At 51.2% G+C, this 20,744-nt stretch overlaps 3 protein-coding genes, 1 non-coding gene and 2 pseudogenes across 5 annotated transcripts in view; 2 read left to right on the top strand and 4 right to left on the bottom strand.

Annotated features, from left to right (window-relative positions):
- The window catches only part of zgc:163040 (uncharacterized protein LOC100038789 homolog), a 73,381-nt gene extending 63,522 nt beyond the window's left edge, over positions 1-9,859 (top strand). The window contains 1 exon segment of the mRNA XM_052041854.1: positions 9,218-9,859. Coding sequence (XP_051897814.1) covers positions 9,218-9,536 — 319 coding nt within the window. The 3' untranslated portion in view covers positions 9,537-9,859.
- The window catches only part of LOC127584842 (histone H4), a 1,041,564-nt gene that overhangs the window by 60,048 nt on the left and 960,772 nt on the right, over positions 1-20,744 (bottom strand). The window lies entirely within an intron of this gene.
- trnad-guc (transfer RNA aspartic acid (anticodon GUC)) lies at positions 1,076-1,146 on the top strand. Its single transcript has one exon. It is a non-coding gene; the product is annotated as a tRNA-Asp (tRNA).
- On the bottom strand, positions 10,414-11,027 carry LOC127584831 (late histone H2A.2.2-like). Its single transcript, XM_052041792.1, has one exon. It carries the CDS (start codon positions 11,010-11,012, stop codon positions 10,557-10,559), a length of 456 nt encoding a protein of 151 aa, XP_051897752.1. The 5' UTR covers positions 11,013-11,027; the 3' UTR covers positions 10,414-10,556.
- LOC127584830 (histone H1-like) lies at positions 12,187-13,677 on the bottom strand (annotated as a pseudogene).
- Positions 19,080-20,279, bottom strand: LOC127584839 (histone H2B type 1-O-like; annotated as a pseudogene).

Below are 20,744 nucleotides of genomic sequence, written 5' to 3' on the forward strand. Positions count from 1 at the left end.
CACCATGTCTGTGCCGAACTCAATGCCGAATTAGACTAAACTCTTCTGCCTGTACTTGATCCATATCCCTCCGCTCCCTGCAGATACATGTGTCTATCTAACAGCCTCTGAAACGTTACTGTCGTGTCTGCTTCCACCTCCACACCTCGCAGCTTGTTCCAGGCACCGACCGCTCTCTGTGTAAAACACTTGCCACACACATCTCCTTTGAACTTCCCACTCTCACGTTAAATGCATGCCCTCCAGCATTTTACATTTCTATCCTGGGAAAAGTATCCTGACTCACTGCCCTATCTCTGCCTCTCATAGTTTTCTAAAAGTCCATCAAATCTCACATCAGCCCCTGAAGCTCCAGAGAAAACAACCCACGTTTGTCCAGCTTGTTACTTCCAATCCCGGCACCATCCTAGTAAACCTCTTCTGCACCGCTTCCAAAGCCTCCACATCCTTCCTATAAGGGCGATCGCAAGTGTGGGAATCTTGGACAGAGTGACAGCAGGAACCTGCAGTGATCCGTTCATCGATTTCCTGAGAAAAGGGTGAGGGACGGAAATTGCTTCCCTGACCATTGGCCTGCTCACAGTAAGCGATAATTAATGAAACAGCAATGGGATCTCTGTTACACTCACCCATCAAACTACATGAATTCAGCAAGTTAGCCTGATCAGACCTCTCGGACCCTGCACTCCTGTACAGACCGTTGAACTTCAAAACTGCAAACCTGCGATAGCTGGGAATCGAACCCGGGTCAACTGCTTGGAAGTCAGCAATGCTCACCACTACACCACCATCACTCTGTGATGCTGCGGCCCATTCGGGTGCTGAACCTTCTCCAGTGTTGTTTGACTCTGTGACTCGATCACCAGCCCCCGAGCTGCTTTATGACGGGTCATTCCTCCCTCATTAAGCACAACAAGTGACTGAATCGCTGGAGATCCAGAGACCCCTCCGTTCATACAGTGAGGTGGGAGTCTGAATGGCACCGGTTGCACAATCAATGAACTAACATTAGTGTGATCCTGTGAGTTCTCCTGTACCTTGACAACCGAAAGATGGGCTACATCGTTCCATCGTTTCCTCGTTAGTATAGTGGTTAGTATCCCCGCCTGTCACGCGGGAGACGGGGTTCAATTCCCCGACGGGGAGATGGTTATTTCCAAAGTTAAGGGGAAATACGAGAGAATTTTTGAATACTAAAACCGACAAAGAGTTTGATGTTGAAGTAATCAGTTTATCGGAGACTCGCATTGTGGAACAGGCCGGTCTGCAGTGAGCCCGGGACAGCAGAGTCTCCCGAGAAGAAGGGAATTTGTGTTCAGCCTCAGGAAACACTTTACAGAGAACGATCCCAAATGGATATGTTCTACAGCGGACGGGTCCCGGGTGTAAAGCGGCCCTGTCCCTCCCCCAGCCCCGGAACCTTCGCTCAGACTCGGATCAAAGTGAACTGGGGAAAGGTCCGGCTGGGCTTCGCTCTGTGACGTCAGGCGGAGAGGAGCGCATGCGCCGAGTAGAACCGCTCCCGGCCCTGATTGACAGCGGGCGGCAGGGCACATGCGCCGTGTGCTGCAGCTCCGCCTGTGAGCACCATTCCCTTAGCGAACGGCGGAAGCGGGTTTAAAGCAGCCGGGAACGGAGAGTTCCCGGGCCCGGGGGCAGGGCGCTGACAGCAGCATCCTTCCAGCAGCGCATCGCTCTGGGAGCGGCTCCGCAGATGGGCTCAGGGATCGGCATGGAGTCCGGACCCGGGGCAAAGGAGGCAGCGGCTGGAGGGAAGAGGCGGAGTGGAGCAACAACTGGGCCCGGAACATGGAGTGAGTGGGGAGGGAGAGGTCGGTCCCGGGCTTGGGATGGGCAGGGCGGGGGAGGCGAAGTGGGAAGGGGCTGCCTGTGGACGGTCACTGCTGCTTCCTCTCCCCAGACCAGGAGGGAAGTCCCCGATCTGGTTCCAGCCTCCCCGTGTGTGTTGTTACTTGACAGTGAGCGGTGGACACAGGGCCGGACACTCAGGGTGGGGGCAGTTTTACAAAGAGCGTCTGTTGCAGGCTCCCGGTGAGGAGTGTGGGGGACACAGTTTAAACAGCGGCTGTTTGGCTCCGGTTGAGCGGCGAGTCCGCCGGGAGAGGTGAGTGGAAATGCGAGATGTGCAAATCTCTCAGTTCCATGGGCAGTCCCATTCCCGGATCCGTGCCGGGATGTGGCGGTGTGCGTGTCCCTCACTTGGGGTGGAGCTGCCGCCCCCTGCTGGTCGGCAGAAGCTGAGAGCTGCAGCCCTGCAGCGGCCTCACACACTGGCACTGGCTGCACCGGCAGCTTCACACAGCCGTCTGCCTTTTACCTCGCCCTCACTGATCCCGTTTCCTTTTCCTTCCCACGGGGAGAAACTTCAATCAACTCTGATGTTCCCTCTTCCCGAGGCACAAGGAACAGAGCAGCCGCTCCGTCTCTCACACACCAGGTACGTTACAGAGCACAGAGGCACCGACAGCTCATCAATTCCACAGTGTCAGATAGCAGAGACACACTGAGCCCAAGACCCAGACACACGCTTCCAATACAACAGTTAAAAAGTAGGAGTGAACAGGGCTCCTTAAAGATCAACAAGGTGATCTATATGTGAACCATAGGATATGGGTGAGGTCCTGAACACATGTTTCTCATTTGTACTCACTGAAGAAAAGGACATGAATGGCAGGGAACTTGGGACAGAGATGTCTTTAAGAGAGAGCACATGACAGTGGAGGAGGTGCTGGAGGTCTTACATTGCACAAAGGCAGATAAAGCCCTGAGTCCTGACCAAGTCTTCTGTGTCCTTAGAGTACCTTTCCAGCTTTTGTCAGCTCCTGTGTGCTTACATAACGGTGCTGGCTGTTGGTAAAGTCTGTGTCCTTACAGTACAGTTCTGGCTATAGTACAAGTCTGTGCCCTTATATAACGGTGCTGGCTGTTATAAAAGTCTGTGCCTTGTAAAAGTCTATTCCTTTACAGTAGAGTGCTGGCTGTGGTAAAGTCATGTAGAGTTACAGTACAGTGCCAGATGTTGTAAAGGTCTGTGCCCTTGCAGTCTACTGCCTACTGTTGTTAAAATCCGTGTCCTTGCAGTACAATTTCGGATGTTGTAAAGGTCAGTGCCCTTACATAATGGTGCCAGCTGTTGTAAAGGTCTGTGCCCTTACAGTACAGTGCCAGCTGTTGTAAAGGTCTGTGTCCTTACAGTAGAGTGCAGCCGTTTATGAAGGTCTGTGCCCTCACAGTAAAGTGCCACCTGTAGTAAAGTTCTGTGTCCTTACAGTACATTGCCAGCTGTTATGAAGGTCTCTGTCCTTAATGTACTGTTCCATTTGTTTTAAAGGTCTGTGCCCTTATATTACAGCGTTGTAAAGACAGAGACCTTTACAGTACTTTGCCACCTGTTCTGAAGTTCAGTACCCTTACAGTACAATTCTGGCTGTTGTAAAGTTCTGTGTCCTTACAGTACAGTTCCAGCTGTTGTAAAGGTCTGCGCCCTGACATAATGGTGTTGGCTGTTGTGAAGGTCTGTGTCCTTACAGTGCAGTGCTGGATATTGTAAAGGTCTGTGTCCTTAAAGTATAGTGCTGGCTGTTGTAAAGGACTGTGCTCTTACAGTACAGTGCCAGCATTTGTAAAGGCCTGTGCCCTTCCAGTACAGTGCCAGCTGTTCTAAAGGTCTGTGTCCTTGCAATACAGTGACGGCTGTTGTAATGATCTCTGGCCTTACATAATGTTGCCGGCTGCTGTATAGGTCTGTGTCCTTATAGTACTGTGCTGGCTGTTGTAAATGTCTTTGTCCTTACAGTACAGTTCTGGTTGTTGTAAAGGTCTGTGTCCTTACAGTACAGTGCCGGCTGTTGTAAAGGTCTTTGCCCTTACTGTACAGTGCCTGCTGTTGTAAAGATCTATGCTCTTACAGTACAGTGCCTTCTGTTGTAAAGGTCTGTGCTCTCACAGTACAGTGCCTGCTGTTGTAAAGATCTATGCTCTTACAGTACAGTGCCTTCTGTTGTAAAGGTCTGTACCCTTACAGTACAGTGCTGATGATGTTTATAGGTCAGAGTTACAGTGCAATGCTGGGATTGTCCAGCTCTGGGCCATCAATGTTGTGTTTTGTTAAATCTCTGTCCCTGTATTAGAGAGCTGTGTGTTGTACTGGTCTGTGTCCTCACTGGCTGGTGCTCTGCTCTGGCAGCTCAGTGTGCTTGGGATACAGTGCCTGAGTTTTTACAGAAGTGCGTCCTTGTTACACACACTGACCGTGTCCATCCTGGACTTCAGGAGATTCACAGGGGACCGCATTGTGTTTTTCAGGCCATTACTAGGCACAGGATCATTCTGGGACAGGAGGATGCCATTCAACCCATCGAGTGTGTGCCAGATCACAGTACAACAATCTCATCAGTCCCCTCCCCCACTCTTTCCCCCCCAGCTCTGCAGGTTATTCCCCATGAAGGACCTGTCCAATTCCCCTTTGAACACCCTGATTGGGTACTCCCACCACCCCTACAGGCAATGAGTCCCAGATGAGAACCACACTCAGTGTAGGAATAAAATATTTCCTCCCATCCTCCTTTTACACTTTGCCCACTGGGCCTCAGACCCAGCAGTGAATACAGAACAGAACAGCACAGGAACAGCCCTTCGGTTCACCATGTGTGGCCGACCATGATGCCAATTTAAACTGCACATCTGCCTGCTCGTGGTGTGTGTCCCCCAGTCCCTGCCTGTTCATGGGCCTGTCTGAATGCCCCTTCATGTTGCTGTTGTATCTGCTCCCACCTCTGCCCCTGTCAGCACGTCCTACACACCTACCACACTATGTGTATATGAGTCAAAACTTGTCATGTAAATCTCCTTCAATCTTTGCCCCATCTCACCTTGAAGCCATTTCGTCCAGTATTTGTCATTTCCATCATGGCACCCACCACTCTCTGTGTGTTTCTTAAAAAAAACTTGCCACATAAATCTCCTTTCAACTCTCCCCCTCTCACCTTAAATCCATGTGGTCTCATATTTGATATTTCCATCCTGGGAAAACGACTCTATCTAGCCTGTCTCTACCTTTCAATTTTATCTACCTCAGTCAGGCCTCCCCTCAGCTTTCTACATTTCAGAGAAAGCAACCCAAGTTTGTCCCACCTCTCCTTATAGCTGATAGTCTCTAATTCAGGCAGCATCCTGGCAAACCTCCTCTGCACCTCCTCTAAAGCCTCAACATCCTTCCTGTAATGGGGCAACCAGAACTGCACACAATGCACCAGATGTGGCCCAGTCAAAGTTTTATCCAGCTGCAACATGACTCCCTGACTTTTAACACAACACCCCAACTGATGAAGACAAACATGCTGTACATCATCTTTACCACCCTCTCTACTTATATTTCCACTTTCAGGGAGCTATTGATGTGTACCCAGAATCCCTCTACATCAATGCTGTCATTGAGTCATATATCACAGAAACAGGCCCCTCAGCCCAACTCATCCATGCCAACTGTGTTGCCCAGTGAGCTGGTCTCATCTGCCCGCATTTGGCCCATAGCCCTTTAAACTTCTCCTATCCATGTGCTCATCTAGATGGCTTTTAAATGTTGCTAATGTTCCCACCTCAACCACTCTTTCTGGCAGCTCATTCCAAATATGCACCACTGTTTATGTGAAGAATCTGCACCTGACGTCCCTTTTAAATCTCTCGTTTATGCCCTCTTGTTTTTAGCACACCATCCCTGGAGAAGCACTATGTGCATTCACCCTGTCTATGCCCCTCATGATATCATATACTTTTATCAGATCACCCCTCAATCTCCTCCATTCCAGGGAATACAATCCCAATCTACATAACTTCTCCTTGTAACTCAGGCTGCCAAGTCCAGGCAACATCTTGATATATCTTTTCTGTGCTCTTTCTAGTTTCAGAACATCTTTCCTACATCACGGTGACAAAAACTGGACACAATGCTCCAGATGTGACCTCACCATGGTCCGGCCACATACGCTATACTTTGCTCTTACATTTGACCTCCCAACATGCAAAACCTCACCTTGTCTGGATTAAACTCTATCTGCCATTTGTCTGCTCACATTTCCAGCTGGTCGATATCCTGCTGAATCCTGTACATATACATCACTCTCTATCTATATGAAACAAAACTTGCCTTGCAAATCTCCTTTAATCTTATCCCTGTCTCAGCTTAAAGCCATACCCTCCAGTATTTGTCATTTCCATCCTGGGAAAATGACTCCGTCCATCCTGGCTTTGCCTGTTGTAATTTTATTTCCTTTGATCAGGTCTCCCCTCAGCTTCCGATGCTCCTGAGAAAACAACCCAAGCTTAACCAACCTCCCCCTGCAGCTAATACTTTCCAGTCCAGGCAGCAATCTGGTGAACCTCTTTTGAAACTTCTCTGAATCCTGTAGTGTGGTGACTAGAACTGTGCACAATTTACCAAATGTGTCCCAAACAAAGTTTTATGCAGCTGCAATGTGACTTCCTGACTTTTTAACTCAACACAATAACTGATGAAGACAAGTACGCCGTATCCCTTCTGTACCTCCCTCTCTCCTTGTCTTGTCACTTCCAGGGAGCAAAGGACTGGCAGCCCCAGATCCCTCTGAACATCATTGCTCAAGAGTCCTGTCATTTACTCTGTACATTCCTCTTACATTCGACATGCCAAACTGCCCACTTGTCTGGATTAAACTCCTTCTGCCATTTATCCAGCCACATTTCCAGCTGGTTAATATCCTGCTGAATCCTTTGTCAACCTTCCTCACCGTCCACAACTCTTCCAATTTATGTCATCTGCAAACTTACTGATCACATATTTTAATCAAATATATATATCACAGACAACAGGTCCCACCACTGACCGTTGTGGAACACCGCTGGTCACAGACCTCACAATCTACCTTGTTTTGACCTTGCAGCTTATTGCACTGCACTTTCTCTGTAGCTGTGACACTTTACTCTGTACTGTTATTGCTTTTTACTTGTGCTGCCTCATTGCACACTGTACTAACCCAGTGTAACTGCACTGTGTAATGAATTGACCTGTATGATCGGTATGTATGACAAGTTTTTCACTGTACCTTGGTACAAGTGACAATAATAAACCAATATCCATACCTCCAGACACAGTAACACCCTCCACCACCAGACTCTATCTTCTGTGGCCAAGCCAGTTTTGAATCCAACCAACCAATTCTCCATGGATCCATCTGCCTTTTACCTTCTGGATCAGCCTGCCATGTGGAACCTGTGGAAAACTTTACTGAAGTCCATGTATCCCTCACCCGCTGCTCTCCCCTCATCGATCATTTTCATCACCTCACACACTCAAGTCTGTAAGGTGTGACCTCCCCACACACAGCCACACCGACTGTCCTTCACATGTCCATGCTTTTTAACATCTGAGTAGATCTTATTCCCAAGGATCTTCTCCAATAATTTCCCTACAACTGATGTAAGGCTCACCGGCCTATAATTTCTTGGTTTGTCCCAATAGCCCTTCTTAAAGAGAGGAAAAATTCTGGCCATCCTTCAGTCCTCTGGGACCTCCCCATACCTTAAGAGGACACAGAGATCTCTGTTAAGGCCCCAGCAATCTCCTCTCTTGACCCGTTCAATAACCTGTCAGTCTCTTGGAAGGTATCCACCTCCATGCTCCTCAAGAGCCCCAAAACCATTCCGTTCACTATTGCCCAAGTACTTACCCACAGAAACTCTGCTTACATGGCCAGGCTCACTTCCCAATGCAAGGTGGAGTATGTCCCCTTCCCTGGTGTGACTCTCTACAGACTGTTTCAGGAAACCCTCCTGGACGCACCTAACAAATTCTGTCCCATCTGAGCCTTGGGCACTAAGGGAGCCCCAGTCAATATTGGAGAAATTGAAGCCACTCACTATGAAAACACTGTTGCTTTTACATCTTTCCATAATCTGCCTGCATCTGTTCCTCTCTCTGCCGCTGGCTATTGGGAGGCCTTCAGTGTAACCCCATCACAGTGACTGCACCTTCTTTACTGCCTCAGTGGACGGGTGTCCAGTGTGTTTTCCCTCAGTGCCGCTGTGATATTCTCTCTGATCAGCCGTGCAGCTCCCCCACCTCGTTTACCTGCCTCCATATTGTGTCTGAAACATTTGAACCCTGGAACGTTGCTGCTTGTCCTTCCCTTCTCTCAATTAGGTCTGTGTAATGGCCACAACACCGCAGTACCACGTACTGATCCAGGCTCCAAGTCCATCTGCCTGAACTGTACACTGCCTGCACTGAAATAACCACACTTCAGCCCCTCACCACCAGCGGGGTCATTACCCTGGCCCTGCCCGGACTTCCTTTCAATGTTACGTGACCTCAGCCCTACCTTCCCCTCAATGCCCCTTCTTACCTACTGGTCTGGTTCCCACCCAACTGCTACACAAGTTTAAACTCTCACAACCAGCACCAGTGAACCTTTCTGAAAGGACATTGGTTCCCCTCCAGTTTAGATGGAACCTGCTTCTTGTCCCAGTCCCACCTGCCCTGGAAGAGAGTCCAATGATCCCCGTACCTGAAGCCGTCCCTCCTGCACCAGCTCCCTCGCCACAACTTTACCTTCACAGCAGAAGTCACAGGGAGCACAGATCTGCTTATAATTCCTGCCCCTTCCTGTGACCGTGGTTTTCATTCCCCCCCTCACTATCCGGTAACCCAACTCTCCCAGATTAATATTTCATAAATTAATCTTCTCATCACTGGAGCCCTCTGCAACCTCCCCCACCAACTACTGTGTGTGAGGAGGGCGCTCTGCCCTGTTCATGGGCCCGGGGAGGGACCGACGTCACTTTCACCCGCTCCCTCAAGTATTTGTTGTCGAACGGAAACGGATTTCTGATAATTCGGGAGCAGGGGAGGCAGTGAAACCGGGAAATCCTTCAACATGGACCCGGTGTGGGAGAGAGTTTGTCCGGAGCGCCGTGTTTCCGTTCTGTTGTGGGGAAACCGGTGGGAATTGGCGGTTGTGGAAAAGTGGGGGCGGAGCTGGGAGATGAGAGGCCGCTCTCCGCTCTGTCTGTCCCTCTGACTCTGTCCCCTCCCTTCCCCGCCTCTCTCTCTCTCTCTCTCCCTCTCGCTCTCTCTCTGTGCCTTTCTCGGGCAGGTCGGGGCGCTGTGTATAAAAGGAGACAGCAGCAGTCGGTGTGTCACTGAGCAGCGACTTGAGTGAAGCAGCATCATGTCTGGCAGAGGCAAAGGCGGTAAAGGACTGGGCAAAGGCGGAGCCAAGCGGCACCGTAAAGTGCTCCGTGATAACATCCAGGGCATCACCAAACCAGCCATCCGGCGCCTGGCTCGGCGCGGCGGCGTCAAGCGCATCTCGGGTCTGATCTACGAGGAGACCCGCGGGGTGCTGAAGGTTTTCCTGGAGAATGTGATCAGGGACGCGGTCACCTACACCGAGCACGCCAAGCGCAAGACGGTGACTGCCATGGATGTGGTTTACGCTCTGAAACGCCAGGGCCGCACTCTCTATGGCTTCGGCGGCTGAAGAGCTCGCCCCTTTCTCCCGAGCACAACACAAAGGCTCTTTTCAGAGCCACCCACCGCCTCACAGAGGGAGCAGTGACCCGGAGATCTGATGAAATGTCATTGGCCTGAAATATTAACTTGTTTCTCCCCCACAATGTTCGATTATATTTCAGGGGAGACCTGGATGCAAGAGATATTCAGGTAATTATAGACAATTCTGCGGGGCTAAGTGGGGGTTTTGTAGATAAATGTTCAGATGAAAATATTCGCACCACTTGGTCACCGGTTGCACTGTTGGTGATTGAATTTGTTCAGGAAGGAGTGACCGGGTGGATGACCCCACCTGTCACACACCGGTAAAGTCCAGCGTCAAAGCGCACTGTGGAACACAGACTGGGCGGCATCAGGTCAGGAAGAGCGGGATTGTGACGTTAGTGGTTGGACATTAAAATCCCCCCTCAGTGGGTCGGTACTCTGGAAGTGGTGGCCTTTCTGAACTCCCCCACTCCTGGCCCACCCAGTGATCCCGCTGTTATCTCCGCTGGGAGAGAGCTTATTTCAACTGGCGGAGGCGGGAGGAACATTGCGGAAACAGGAAGAGAAAGTTACTCCGGGTGTTTCAGACGAAGATCGCAGGGCGGTGTCTCAGCTCTGGCAGATACACAGGCCGGTTGCCGAGAACGGAAATGCCCCCGCACTCGCCTTAGCCGGTGCTCAGCCGAGCCCGGCTGTTCTTTGCTCTGGTGCTGTAAGCGGTGCTTGCATTCTGCGGGGCTTCATTGGCAATGGTGCCGGGAGTTACTGCTGTTCAGCGGACTCTGCGCCGCTATCTACACTTGACCTGGTTACAGTAAAACGTGTAAATCATAATTGAATTCATTCTGCTCTGCGGCCCGTCAACATACGAAAGTCTCATTTATTATTGCAGATTTCATATAGCTCCTTCCCCGCCCTCACCGCAGCTGCGGATCAGCCCTTCCAGACACTGTGGGTGGCTCTGAAAAGAGCCTTTGGGTCACTGGGTTCATTTTCTGTCGCTTCACTTGCTGGCGCTGCCGGTTTTCTTGGGCAACAGCACGGCCTGGATATTGGGCAGCACTCCGCCCTGCGCGATGGTCACCCCTCCTAGTAGCTTGTTGAGCTCCTCGTCGTTGCGGACGGCCAGCTGCAGGTGCCTGGGGATGATGCGGGTCTTCTTGTTGTCGCGGGCCGCGTTGCCAGCCAGCTCTAGGATTTCAGCCGTCAGATATTCGAGCACAGCAGCCAGATAGACAGGGGCTCCGGCACCCACCCGCTCAGCATAGTTGCCCTTCCTCAGGAGCCTGTGAACACGGCCCACCGGGAACTGCAGTCCGGCCCGGGACGAGCGAGACTTGGCTTTGGACCGAGCTTTGCCACCACTACCGCCTTTTCCGCGTCCGGACATTTCCACAATCTCACCAAGCGTTTCACAGAGAATGAAGGAATCCTCCCGCACTCGCCCTTCTTGTACCATCTGTGGGAATGCAGTGGGGCGCTTCTGATTGGTGGAACAGTCCCTAATGTCATTGGTGGAAGGAATAACTCAATCAGAGATCAGTGTTATTCACCAATGAACAGAGGGCAGCGTAAGAAGCGCGGAAAGTAACCGTCAAGCTCCTGAAATTTGAAATGCCCGCCAAAAGATTATTAACTTTTAATTCTCTGATTTCAGCATTTCTGATCATTTCACCCCCAAAAACTGATTCACATTAGCGATCGGTCTGTTTTTGAAATGCATAGGATTTTGGACTGGTCTCTCTTCACAAACTGCGGTCTGAGCCGAGACTGCAATCTGACAAACTTGTTCGTGACTTCAGCCAATCAGACTGCAGTGTGATTGGCTGCCGGTGCAAATTCAAATCGCCCGCCAATTTCAGAGCAACCGGGAACGGTGCCTGGAGGAAAGTTTCTTACAATTCATTTGAGTCACAAAAATATACTGCATTTCACCATTTAAGTAATCGATGTAAAATTTATTTTCCTGAATGAGCGGAATCTGAATGTATGCAGCACATTTGCTCAATCGCTTCCCGAGTTGTCGGGAGTTCAGTCTGCGGGAGATGGAGAACAGGATTGGGACCAATATTAATTTTACTGTATTCACAAAGAACTTTGCGAGAACAAAGCCGAAGGTGCAGTTTAAAATGATAACAGGAATCTACCATGAACTCGATATTGAACCCCCAACATATCAACAAATGCATTAACCAAAATCAAATAATTAAAGTTTCCATCGACTCATGCTGCCGGGTCACTGCTCCCTCTGTGAGGCGGTGGGTGGCTCTTACAAGAGCCTTTGTGTTGTGCTCGGGAGAAAGGGGCGAGTTCTTCAGCCGCCGAAGCCATAGAGAGTGCGGCCCTGGCGTTTCAGAGCGTAAACCACATCCATGGCAGTCACCGTCTTGCGCTTGGCGTGCTCGGTGTAGGTGACCGCGTCCCTGATCACATTTTCCAGGAAAACCTTCAGCACCCCGCGGGTCTCCTCGTAGATCAGACCCGAGATGCGCTTGACGCCGCCGCGCCGAGCCAGGCGCCGGATGGCTGGTTTGGTGATGCCCTGGATGTTATCACGGAGCACTTTACGGTGCCGCTTGGCTCCGCCTTTGCCCAGTCCTTTACCTCCTTTGCCTCTGCCAGACATGATGCTGCTTCACTCAAGTCGCTGCTCAGTGACACACCGACTGCTGCTGTCTCCTTTTATACACAGCGCCCCGACCTGCCCGAGAAAGGCGGAGAGAGAGAGAGAGGGAGAGGAGAGAGGGAGAGAGAGATAGAGAGAGGTGGGGAGGGGAGGAGACAGAGTCAGAGGGACAGACAGAGCAGAGAGCGGCCTCTCATCTCCCAGCTCCGCCCCCACTTTTCCACAACCGCCAATTCCCACCGGTTTATCTATAAAAAAAACGAAGCAATGCGCTGGGTACAAAATTTTAGTCGCGCTTTTTCCATTTTGAGGATCAGTCAGTAATATTACTGCATAAATACAGAAATACGTTAATTTGAGAGAAACAAAGGACTGCAGACGCTGGAATCAAGATGTAAAACACGATGATGCTGGAGGAACTCAGCAGGATGGGCAGCATCCGTGGAGAAAAGCAGGCGGTCAAAGTTTCTAGTTCAAGATCCTTCTTGAAGACTGACTGGGATCCTAAAAAAGAGGCCTGGCCCGAAACCTGTCTTGGGGAACCTGTCTTGCTCTTTGGGCTGTGAGGCGGGGAATCTCCGCCAGCGTTACCGTCCCACAGACGCTCTCTGCCGGCATCTGTGAGAAGGAAACGGCCTTGAACGGAGCCTGGAGCCGAACACATCCCCTGACCGAGTGAGGGTCGGTCCAGACATCCCCTTCCCTGGGTTTTATTTCGGACACGGGACGGGATGGGTTCAGCGAGGTACCGGGGATCCCGGAGTTTATGGTTTCCCCCGAAATCTGAGCCGGGTCCCGGGACAGGAATTCGGGATCAGCTCTTTCCCGAGAGATGTGGGTGGCTCTGAGAAGAGCCGTTGGGTTCAGGTCTTTACAAGTTGTGCTTTTTAATTCACTTCTTTTTGGAAGCTGCCTTCTTGGGTTTCGCTGCTTTCGGCTTCGGCTTGGCTTTCACCGATTTCTTGGTCTTTGGGGCTGCGACCTTGTTGTGGCTCTTGGCTTTCTTCGGCGTGGCCTTCTTAGCCGCTGGTTTCTTTGTGAGAGTTTTCTTGGCCCCCGATTTCTTGGCTCCAGACTTCTTCGTGGGAGATTTTTTTGCCACTGGCTTCTTGGGCGCTGGTTTCTTCGATTTCTTCACCAATTTCACGGAACTTTTCTCCTTAGCGGCCTTGAAGGTGCCGGAGAAGCCCACGCCCCTGGTCTGAAGCAGGGAGCCTTTTTCCAGTTTCCTCTTGATGATCAACCTGATCAGGGCGCTGCGCTTCGCCACATCGACGCCTCTGGCGGCCACAGCCTTCTTGATGGCGATCACGGACATCCCCCTCTTATCGGGACAACCCGCCACAATCTGGTCGATGTTCTCCCAGCTTGGGACCGGCTGCCTTGTTCCGGGCGGGCGCCTTCTTCTTCTTGGGACCATTGGTTTGGGCGGCGGGCGCGGCTAGAGGAGCCGCTTCGGCGGCTGCGGTTTCGGTCATGTCGGCGACTCTGCACAAACTCTGACACTCGGAACCGAGTGAGAAATGAAGCGAGAGGCGGCGTCACAGAGCAACTTAAAGGCAGCGAGCGGACGGGGCGGAGACATCCCGCCGTCAGCTCCCGGCCGCTCCGTCTCTCTGTGTTTCTCTCTCCTCAAAAACTCTCCGATTCCAATTAAAATCAGACACCCCGGAGACCCAGACTGGTCCCAGTCAGTGTCTGAGGCCGGAATGTTTGCTGTAAAGAAAGTTTGATCCGAATTAAAGGCAGCGCTTTCCATTTAAACCCGTTTCACTGCTGCACTGAGCGTGTTCTCTCCCCGATAGCTGACATGTTCGCTGCTTTTCGACTAAAATATTGAAACCAACTAAAACTTTGTGACTAATTCCCACTTCAGGACTGGGCTGGGGAGCGGGAAGATCCCATGACAGGGAAATCTTTTCATTTTCCACAGGAGGGACTGAGAAATCCGGCGATGTGATCGGACCCACAAACACAGTGACACCAGTCTATGCCGCCCGCCCCTTTAACACACTCTCTCTGACACAATGTTCACATCTGCACCTTCACAGCACAAACTGTGGGCCCGATGCACAGTTCCCAGGACAGGTTTTCCTCTCTGCTCCACCTGTGCTGCGGAGTCTCGGGGGCAACTTGTAGTTTCCCAGCTCAGTAACTGTTAAATACTCCGAGTCCGGCGCTCCTCACGGTCTCTGATCCCTGGATTGGGGTTGGCCTCACCTCTTACGGGGGCTGCACTTTCACTTTAAACAGGAGACCAACACCGTTCACAGGCTCCAGCTGTGTGATCAACAATATTCTGTATAATCGACACCAAACCTCCTTACTTTTTTCTTCAATTCCCCGGTTAATCTCACGAACAGTTTCTTGAAGAGGTAACCAGGTGGATTGATGAGGGAAGGGCGGTGGATGTTGTCTGTATGGACTTTTGCGAGGCCTTTGACCAGAATATCAAAGTCGAGTTTCTTATAATATCGACAAATGCATGTACGCACAGGTGCAATGATAAACTTCCTTGCAGCAGCATCACAGGCACATCGCATCAGAGACACATCATTCACAGGAAAACCATAAAGGAACATGCATTATACGAGGTCCCCCATGGACCATGGCCTTGTGAAGGGAAGATCTTGCCTCACAAGCCTGATAGAGTTCTTTGAGGAGGTGACCAGGAAGATTGATGAGGGCGGTGTGGTGGATGTGGTTTACATGGATTTTAGTAAGGCATTTGATAAGGTTCCTCATGGTAGGCTTCTTCAGAAGGTCAGAGGCCAAGGGATCCGAGGAAGCTTGGCTGTGTGGATTAGGAATGGGCTTGCATGTAGAAAGCAGAGGGTTGTGGTGGAAGGAGTGCCCTTGGATTGGAAGGCAGTGACTAGTGGTGTCCCACAGGGATCGGTTACTGGGACCTCTACTTTTTGTGATATTTATAGATGACTTAGATGAGGGGGTGGAGGGCTGGGTTAGTAAGTTTGCGGATGACACTAAGATAGGCGGTGTTGTGGATAGTGTGGAGGGCTTTCGGAGCTTACAGAGGGATATTGATAGGATGCAGAGCTGGGCTGACAAGTGGCAGATGGAGTTCAATCCGGAGAAGTGTGAGGTGGTACACTTTGGAAGGACAAACTCCAGGGCAGAGTACAGGGTAAACAGCAAGGTACTTGGCAGTGTGGAGGAGCAGAGGGATCTGGGGGTTCATATTCACAGTTCATTGAAAGTTGCCTCACAGGTGGAAAGAGCAGTTAAGAAGGCCAATGGGATGTTGGCTTTCATAAATCGTGGGATTGAGTTTAAGAGCCGCGAAGTGATGATGCAGCTTTACAAAACTCTAGTTAGGCCACACTTAGAGTACTGTGTTCAGTTCTGGTCGCCTCATTATAGGAAGCATTGGAGAGGGTGCAGAGGAGATTTACCAGGATGCTGCCTGGATTGGAGAGTATTGAATATGAGGAGAGGCTTAAGGTGCTAGGGCTTTATTCACTGGAAGGGAGGATGAGAGGAGACATGATAGATGTATATAAAATATTGAGAGGAATAGATAGAGTAGAGAGTCAGCGCCTCCTTCCCAGGGCACCAATGCTCAAGACGAGAGGTCATGGCTTTAAGGTTATGGGTGGGAGGTTCAGGGGAGATGTCAGAGGGAGGTTTTTCACCCAAAGAGTGGTTGGTGCATGGAATGCACTGCCTGGGGTGGTGGTGGAGGCAGATACATTGAACAGGTTCAAGAGCTTGTTGGATAGGCATATAGAGGAATGTGAGATAGAGGGATATGCGGGAGGAAGGGGTTAGGTAGTGTGAGGGTGGTCTGATGGACGGCACAACACGGTGGGCCAAAGGGCCTGTTTTGTGCTGTATGGTTCTATGTTTCTATGGTTCTATGGAGGGATAGTCTGGAAGGTGAGATCATACGGGAACCAGGGAGAGGTCGCTCAGTGGATACAGAACTTCCTTGATGGTGGGAGTCACAGGGATGGGTGCTGGGCCCGTTGTTGTTCATCATTATATGAACGATTTGGATGAGAATGTACGAGCCGTGGTTGGTCAGTTTGCAGATGTCACTGAACCAGGTGGTGTGGTGCAGAGTGAAGAAGGTTATCAAACATTACAGTGGGATCGTGGTCAGCTGGGGAAGTCAGCTGAGGAATGGTAAATGTCATTCAATCCAGATCAGTGTGAGCTGTTGCAATTCCTGGTCAAACCAGAGAAAGACTTTGTGAACGCAGCCCAGTCTATTACGGAAACCAGCCTCCCCTCCATTGACTCTGTCTACATGTCCCGCTGCCTCGGGAAAGCAGCCAACATAATCAAAGTCACCTCCCACCCTGTCATTCTCTATTCTCCCCCCTTCCATCAGGCAGGAGATAAAAAGTATTGAGAACATGTATCACCAGGCTCAAGGACAGCTTCTCTCCCACTGCTGTAAGACTCTTGAACAGACCAGTTGGTCGGCATGGACCAGTTGGGCTGAAGGGCCTTTTTTCGTGCTGTTGTACTCGGTGACTCATCATGGACTTGCACCTGTTTTGTTCCCAGAGAACAGTACAGCCCAGCAACAGGCCCTTCACCCACCATGCTGGGCTGAACTGCTTAAGCTGGTAATGAAATGCCTAATTACTCGACTCATTTCTACCTAAACAATGTCCATGCCCCTCCATTCTCTGCACACCCACGTGCCTCTCAAGCACCTCTATCATATTTACCTCCATTCCCAACCCTGATAGCCCACTCCAGGCACCCACCACTCTCTGTGTAAGAAAAAAACTCACCCTGCACATCTCCTTGTAACTTACCCCCTCTCACCTTAAATGCATGTCCTTTGGTCTTAGATATTTCAGCCCTGGGGAAACCATCCCTGCTGCCTACTCTATCTATGCATCTCATGATCTTCTCGATCTTTATCAGGTCTCCTCCCAGCTACAGCCACTCCAGAGAAAACAATCCACATTTGTCCAACCTCTCCTTATTGATCATATCCTCTAATCAAGGCAGAATCTTTGGAAACCAATTCTGCACCCTCTCCAAAGCCTCCACATCTTTCCTATAATGGGGCAACCAGAACTGAAGGCAATGCTTCAGATGCAGCCCCGCCAGAGTTTTATAAAGCTGCAACATAACTTCCCATCCCTTGAACTCAATGTCTCGACCGATAAAGGCAAGCACGCCATTCGCCTTCTTTCCCACTCTATCAACCCGTGCTGCCACTTTCTGGGAGCTGTGGACCTGGAACACAAGATCCCTCGGTGCACCAGCACTGTTAAGGGTCTTGTCAACGAAGGGGTTGAGACTGGTACAATAACAGTATTTGAACGTCACCTGGGCAGGTGTATGAATATGGAAGGGTTAGAGGGATATGGGCCAAATGTCGACAAGTGGGACCAGCTTAGAAAGGCATCTTGGTCGGCAAGAACCGGTTGGGCCTCTGTTATCTCCAAATTTTCTATTAGGAACCCTTCTGACTCATTTTGCAAAGCACCCGCAGCCACATTCCAAATGTTTGTTTGGAAAGCAGTCCCAGGAGAAACGGTTACTATTTATATTTTGCCATTTCTGACGACCTATTTCTAAGTTTCCTTGTCATATTTTGTTCATTTTTATATAATCTTCTCCCTCGGTTACAATTTCTATTTCCCTTCAACAGATAAGGACTTTGCGTCGAAATGTCTCTCTCTGAAGCTCTTTTTTTCAGGAGAGTTTCAGCAATATCTCTGCAACACTGACAGGGTCCCAGCGGCTCCTCTGATTGACAGCTCGCTCCGCCCCGCCTCCCGGGCTGCTGCCGCTTCCGTCACGTGACAGGCAGCGAACCGGCCGAGCCCCGAGGCGGCGAGGCCTGGGCCCGGGGTTGAGGCTTTACCCCGGGGCCGGATTCCGTGTGCCCGGGGTGGGGGGGCCGCACTGAAGGGAGAGCGGGTGGGGAAGGAGGCGGACGGGTCGCCGCCTTCAGTAGCGGGGCAGAGAAGGGAAGAGCAGCGAGGGGCCGGGAGCCGGGGGCGGCCGGGGGGCGGACACTGGGGAGGCCGCAGCGGGCCTGTGGTTCCAGTGTTGCCTCTGTCCCCGCGGGGCGGCCTGAGGATGCAGGGCCCGGGGGTTGATTCCCCCTGGGATCAGATCCCATGGGCTGGGAAGGGGAAGCATTGAGCCGGCTGAAGCTGCGCTGAAAGGGCCGCTGCAGAGAAACTGCTCCCTCCAGCCGGCGCCTCTGACACCAGCCTGGAGCTGGCCGGCAACGCGGCCCGGGACAACAAGACCCGCATCATCCCCAGACACCTGCAGGTGGCCGTCCGCAACGACGAGGAGCTCAACAAGCTGCTGGGAGGAGTGACCATCGCTCAGGGCGGGGTGCTGCCCAATATCCAGGCCGTGCTGTTGCCCAAAACAAAAACGGCGCCATCAACCCCAAGAGCAAGTAAATCGGCGAAGCTTCAATCGAACGACACAAAGGCTCTTTTCAGAGCCACCCACAGTGTCTGTGGAAGGGCTGAGCACCGGCTGGCGTGGGTCTGCGGTATTTCCGTTCAGTGTATGTGCCGCTGACACCTCTCCGTATGTCTTGGTCTAAAGCGCTTTCTCTCCCCTGAAACAAACCACCATTTATTTGCGCATAAAGCGGTCCCCCTCAGCCCGGACTCCCTCCCCGTCCCGAATCCCCTCACTTTCCGGAACATAGAATATTTTACCGAAAATGAGGAAATTGTCCCTCACTCGCCCCTGTACTTCCTGGGGGAATGCGGGACGGCGCTTATAACCGGTGGTGAAGCGCCTGATCTCATTGGTGAGAGGGATATCCTAATCAGAGAGCGGGCTCATTCACCAATGAACAGGTGACAGCAGGAGAAGCACCAAAACTAACCGTCAGACCCCGAAATGATGATGTGAAATTTGGAAAGCCGGCAAGAAGAAATAATTTATATAAAACTCAAAAACACAAATACATTACAGATCTCTATGTGTGGACAGGATTCTGATCCCGTTGCAAAACAGATCGTGTGTGAATTAGTTCCCAATTAGGAGAGAAATTAATCTTAAAATTCTTTCAACTGCTGACCGATCGGAACAAATGTTGATTCACAACAGCGGTTGTTGTCTGTGTGTGAAACGCATCATGCTGTGGACGGGTCGCTATTCACAGACTGCAGTCGGAGCAGAGACTGCAGCGTTAGAAGTTGTTCTGTGGAAGGTCCGTGAACCTGTTGTGATCTCCAGTAAGAACAGGATTCAGGGCAGTTAAACCACAGGGGACCGCAGGTAATACATCGCATTCACAGCAATTAAACCACAACAACAGAAATCGTGCAACCACATTGTGCACATTAACCGCTCTCTCTGTAAAGATTTATGAGTGCAGTGTGTAAAGATACAGACAAGTTGAAATAGAAAACGAGGGTAAAGTTCCCGTGTCAGTGCAGTGGGCTGGATTCAACAGCATCAGGTTTGTATCAGGCAGTGGAACCTCAAATTTTGATCATCACGAACACACGTCGAATTACTTTACGAAGCAAACATGTCCCGTCACAAATGTGCTCAAACTCAATTTTTGAAATATTATCGTAACTCTTTCTTGAAGCTCTGGGTGGCTCTTAAAAGAGCCGTTGGGTTTTCGGTTTGGTTTGTCAGGACTCCGTGGAGCTTCACTTGGAGCTGGTGTACTTGGTCACCGCCTTGGTCCCTTCCGACACGGCGTGCTTGGCTAGCTCGCCGGTCCCCGGGCAGCAGCAGGCCCACGGCCGTCTGGATCTCCCGGGAGCTGATGGTCGACCGCTTGTTGTAATGGGCCAGGCGGGAAGCCTCGCCCGCGATCCGCTCGAAAATATCGTTCACGAACGAGTTCATGATGCTCATAGCCTTGGAGGAGATGCCGGTGTCGGGGTGAACCTGCTTCATCACTTTGTAGATGTAGTAACTCTCCTTCCTCGCCCTTTTGCGCTTCTTGCCCGCCTTGGTTTGCGCTTTGGACACCGCTTTCTTAGCGCCGTTCTTGGCAGCTTTCGCCGGATCAGGCATTGCTTCTATCGGTTTCACACCCAGAAATAAGCGGAACCCGCTCGGAGTGCGGATAAAATAGGCAGTGCACCTGCCCTATGCTAATAAGGGATTGGGGAAGGCGAGGGTTGTCATTGGTCAGTTTGGACGAATGAAAATTAAGATTTTCAACTAACCTTCTGATTGGACATGTGAAGGGACCAATCCCAGCCCGCCCCCACTGCCCAGGGTCCGGGGCCACTGACAGGGCGGGGGAGGCGGAAGTGGAAGCTGCTGCCCTTGGGACAGAGGAGGCTGCAGATCTCAGATCTGACCGAGTTATTTACAACGGGGAGGTGAAGATGATCCAAGGCGCAGCCCCGCACGGGAAGTCTGAACCTACAGGGCTGTGGGCCGACGGAGGGGATAGGTCTGAACGGCCCGTGTTCGTCCAGTGTGGGGTGAATGGCCTCACTCTGTGCTAGACATTCCAGGGAATGGTTTTATTCTTTTCCGGCTGGGCATCGCCGGCAGTGTCACCGTTATTCCCCAATCGGCCTGGAGTGACTTTCCAGCCCAGTTCAGAGAGCAGGGAGGTGTAAGCCC

The sequence above is a fragment of the Pristis pectinata genome, chromosome 31 (genome assembly GCF_009764475.1).
Source record: "Pristis pectinata isolate sPriPec2 chromosome 31, sPriPec2.1.pri, whole genome shotgun sequence".
NCBI lineage: Eukaryota > Metazoa > Chordata > Chondrichthyes > Rhinopristiformes > Pristidae > Pristis > Pristis pectinata.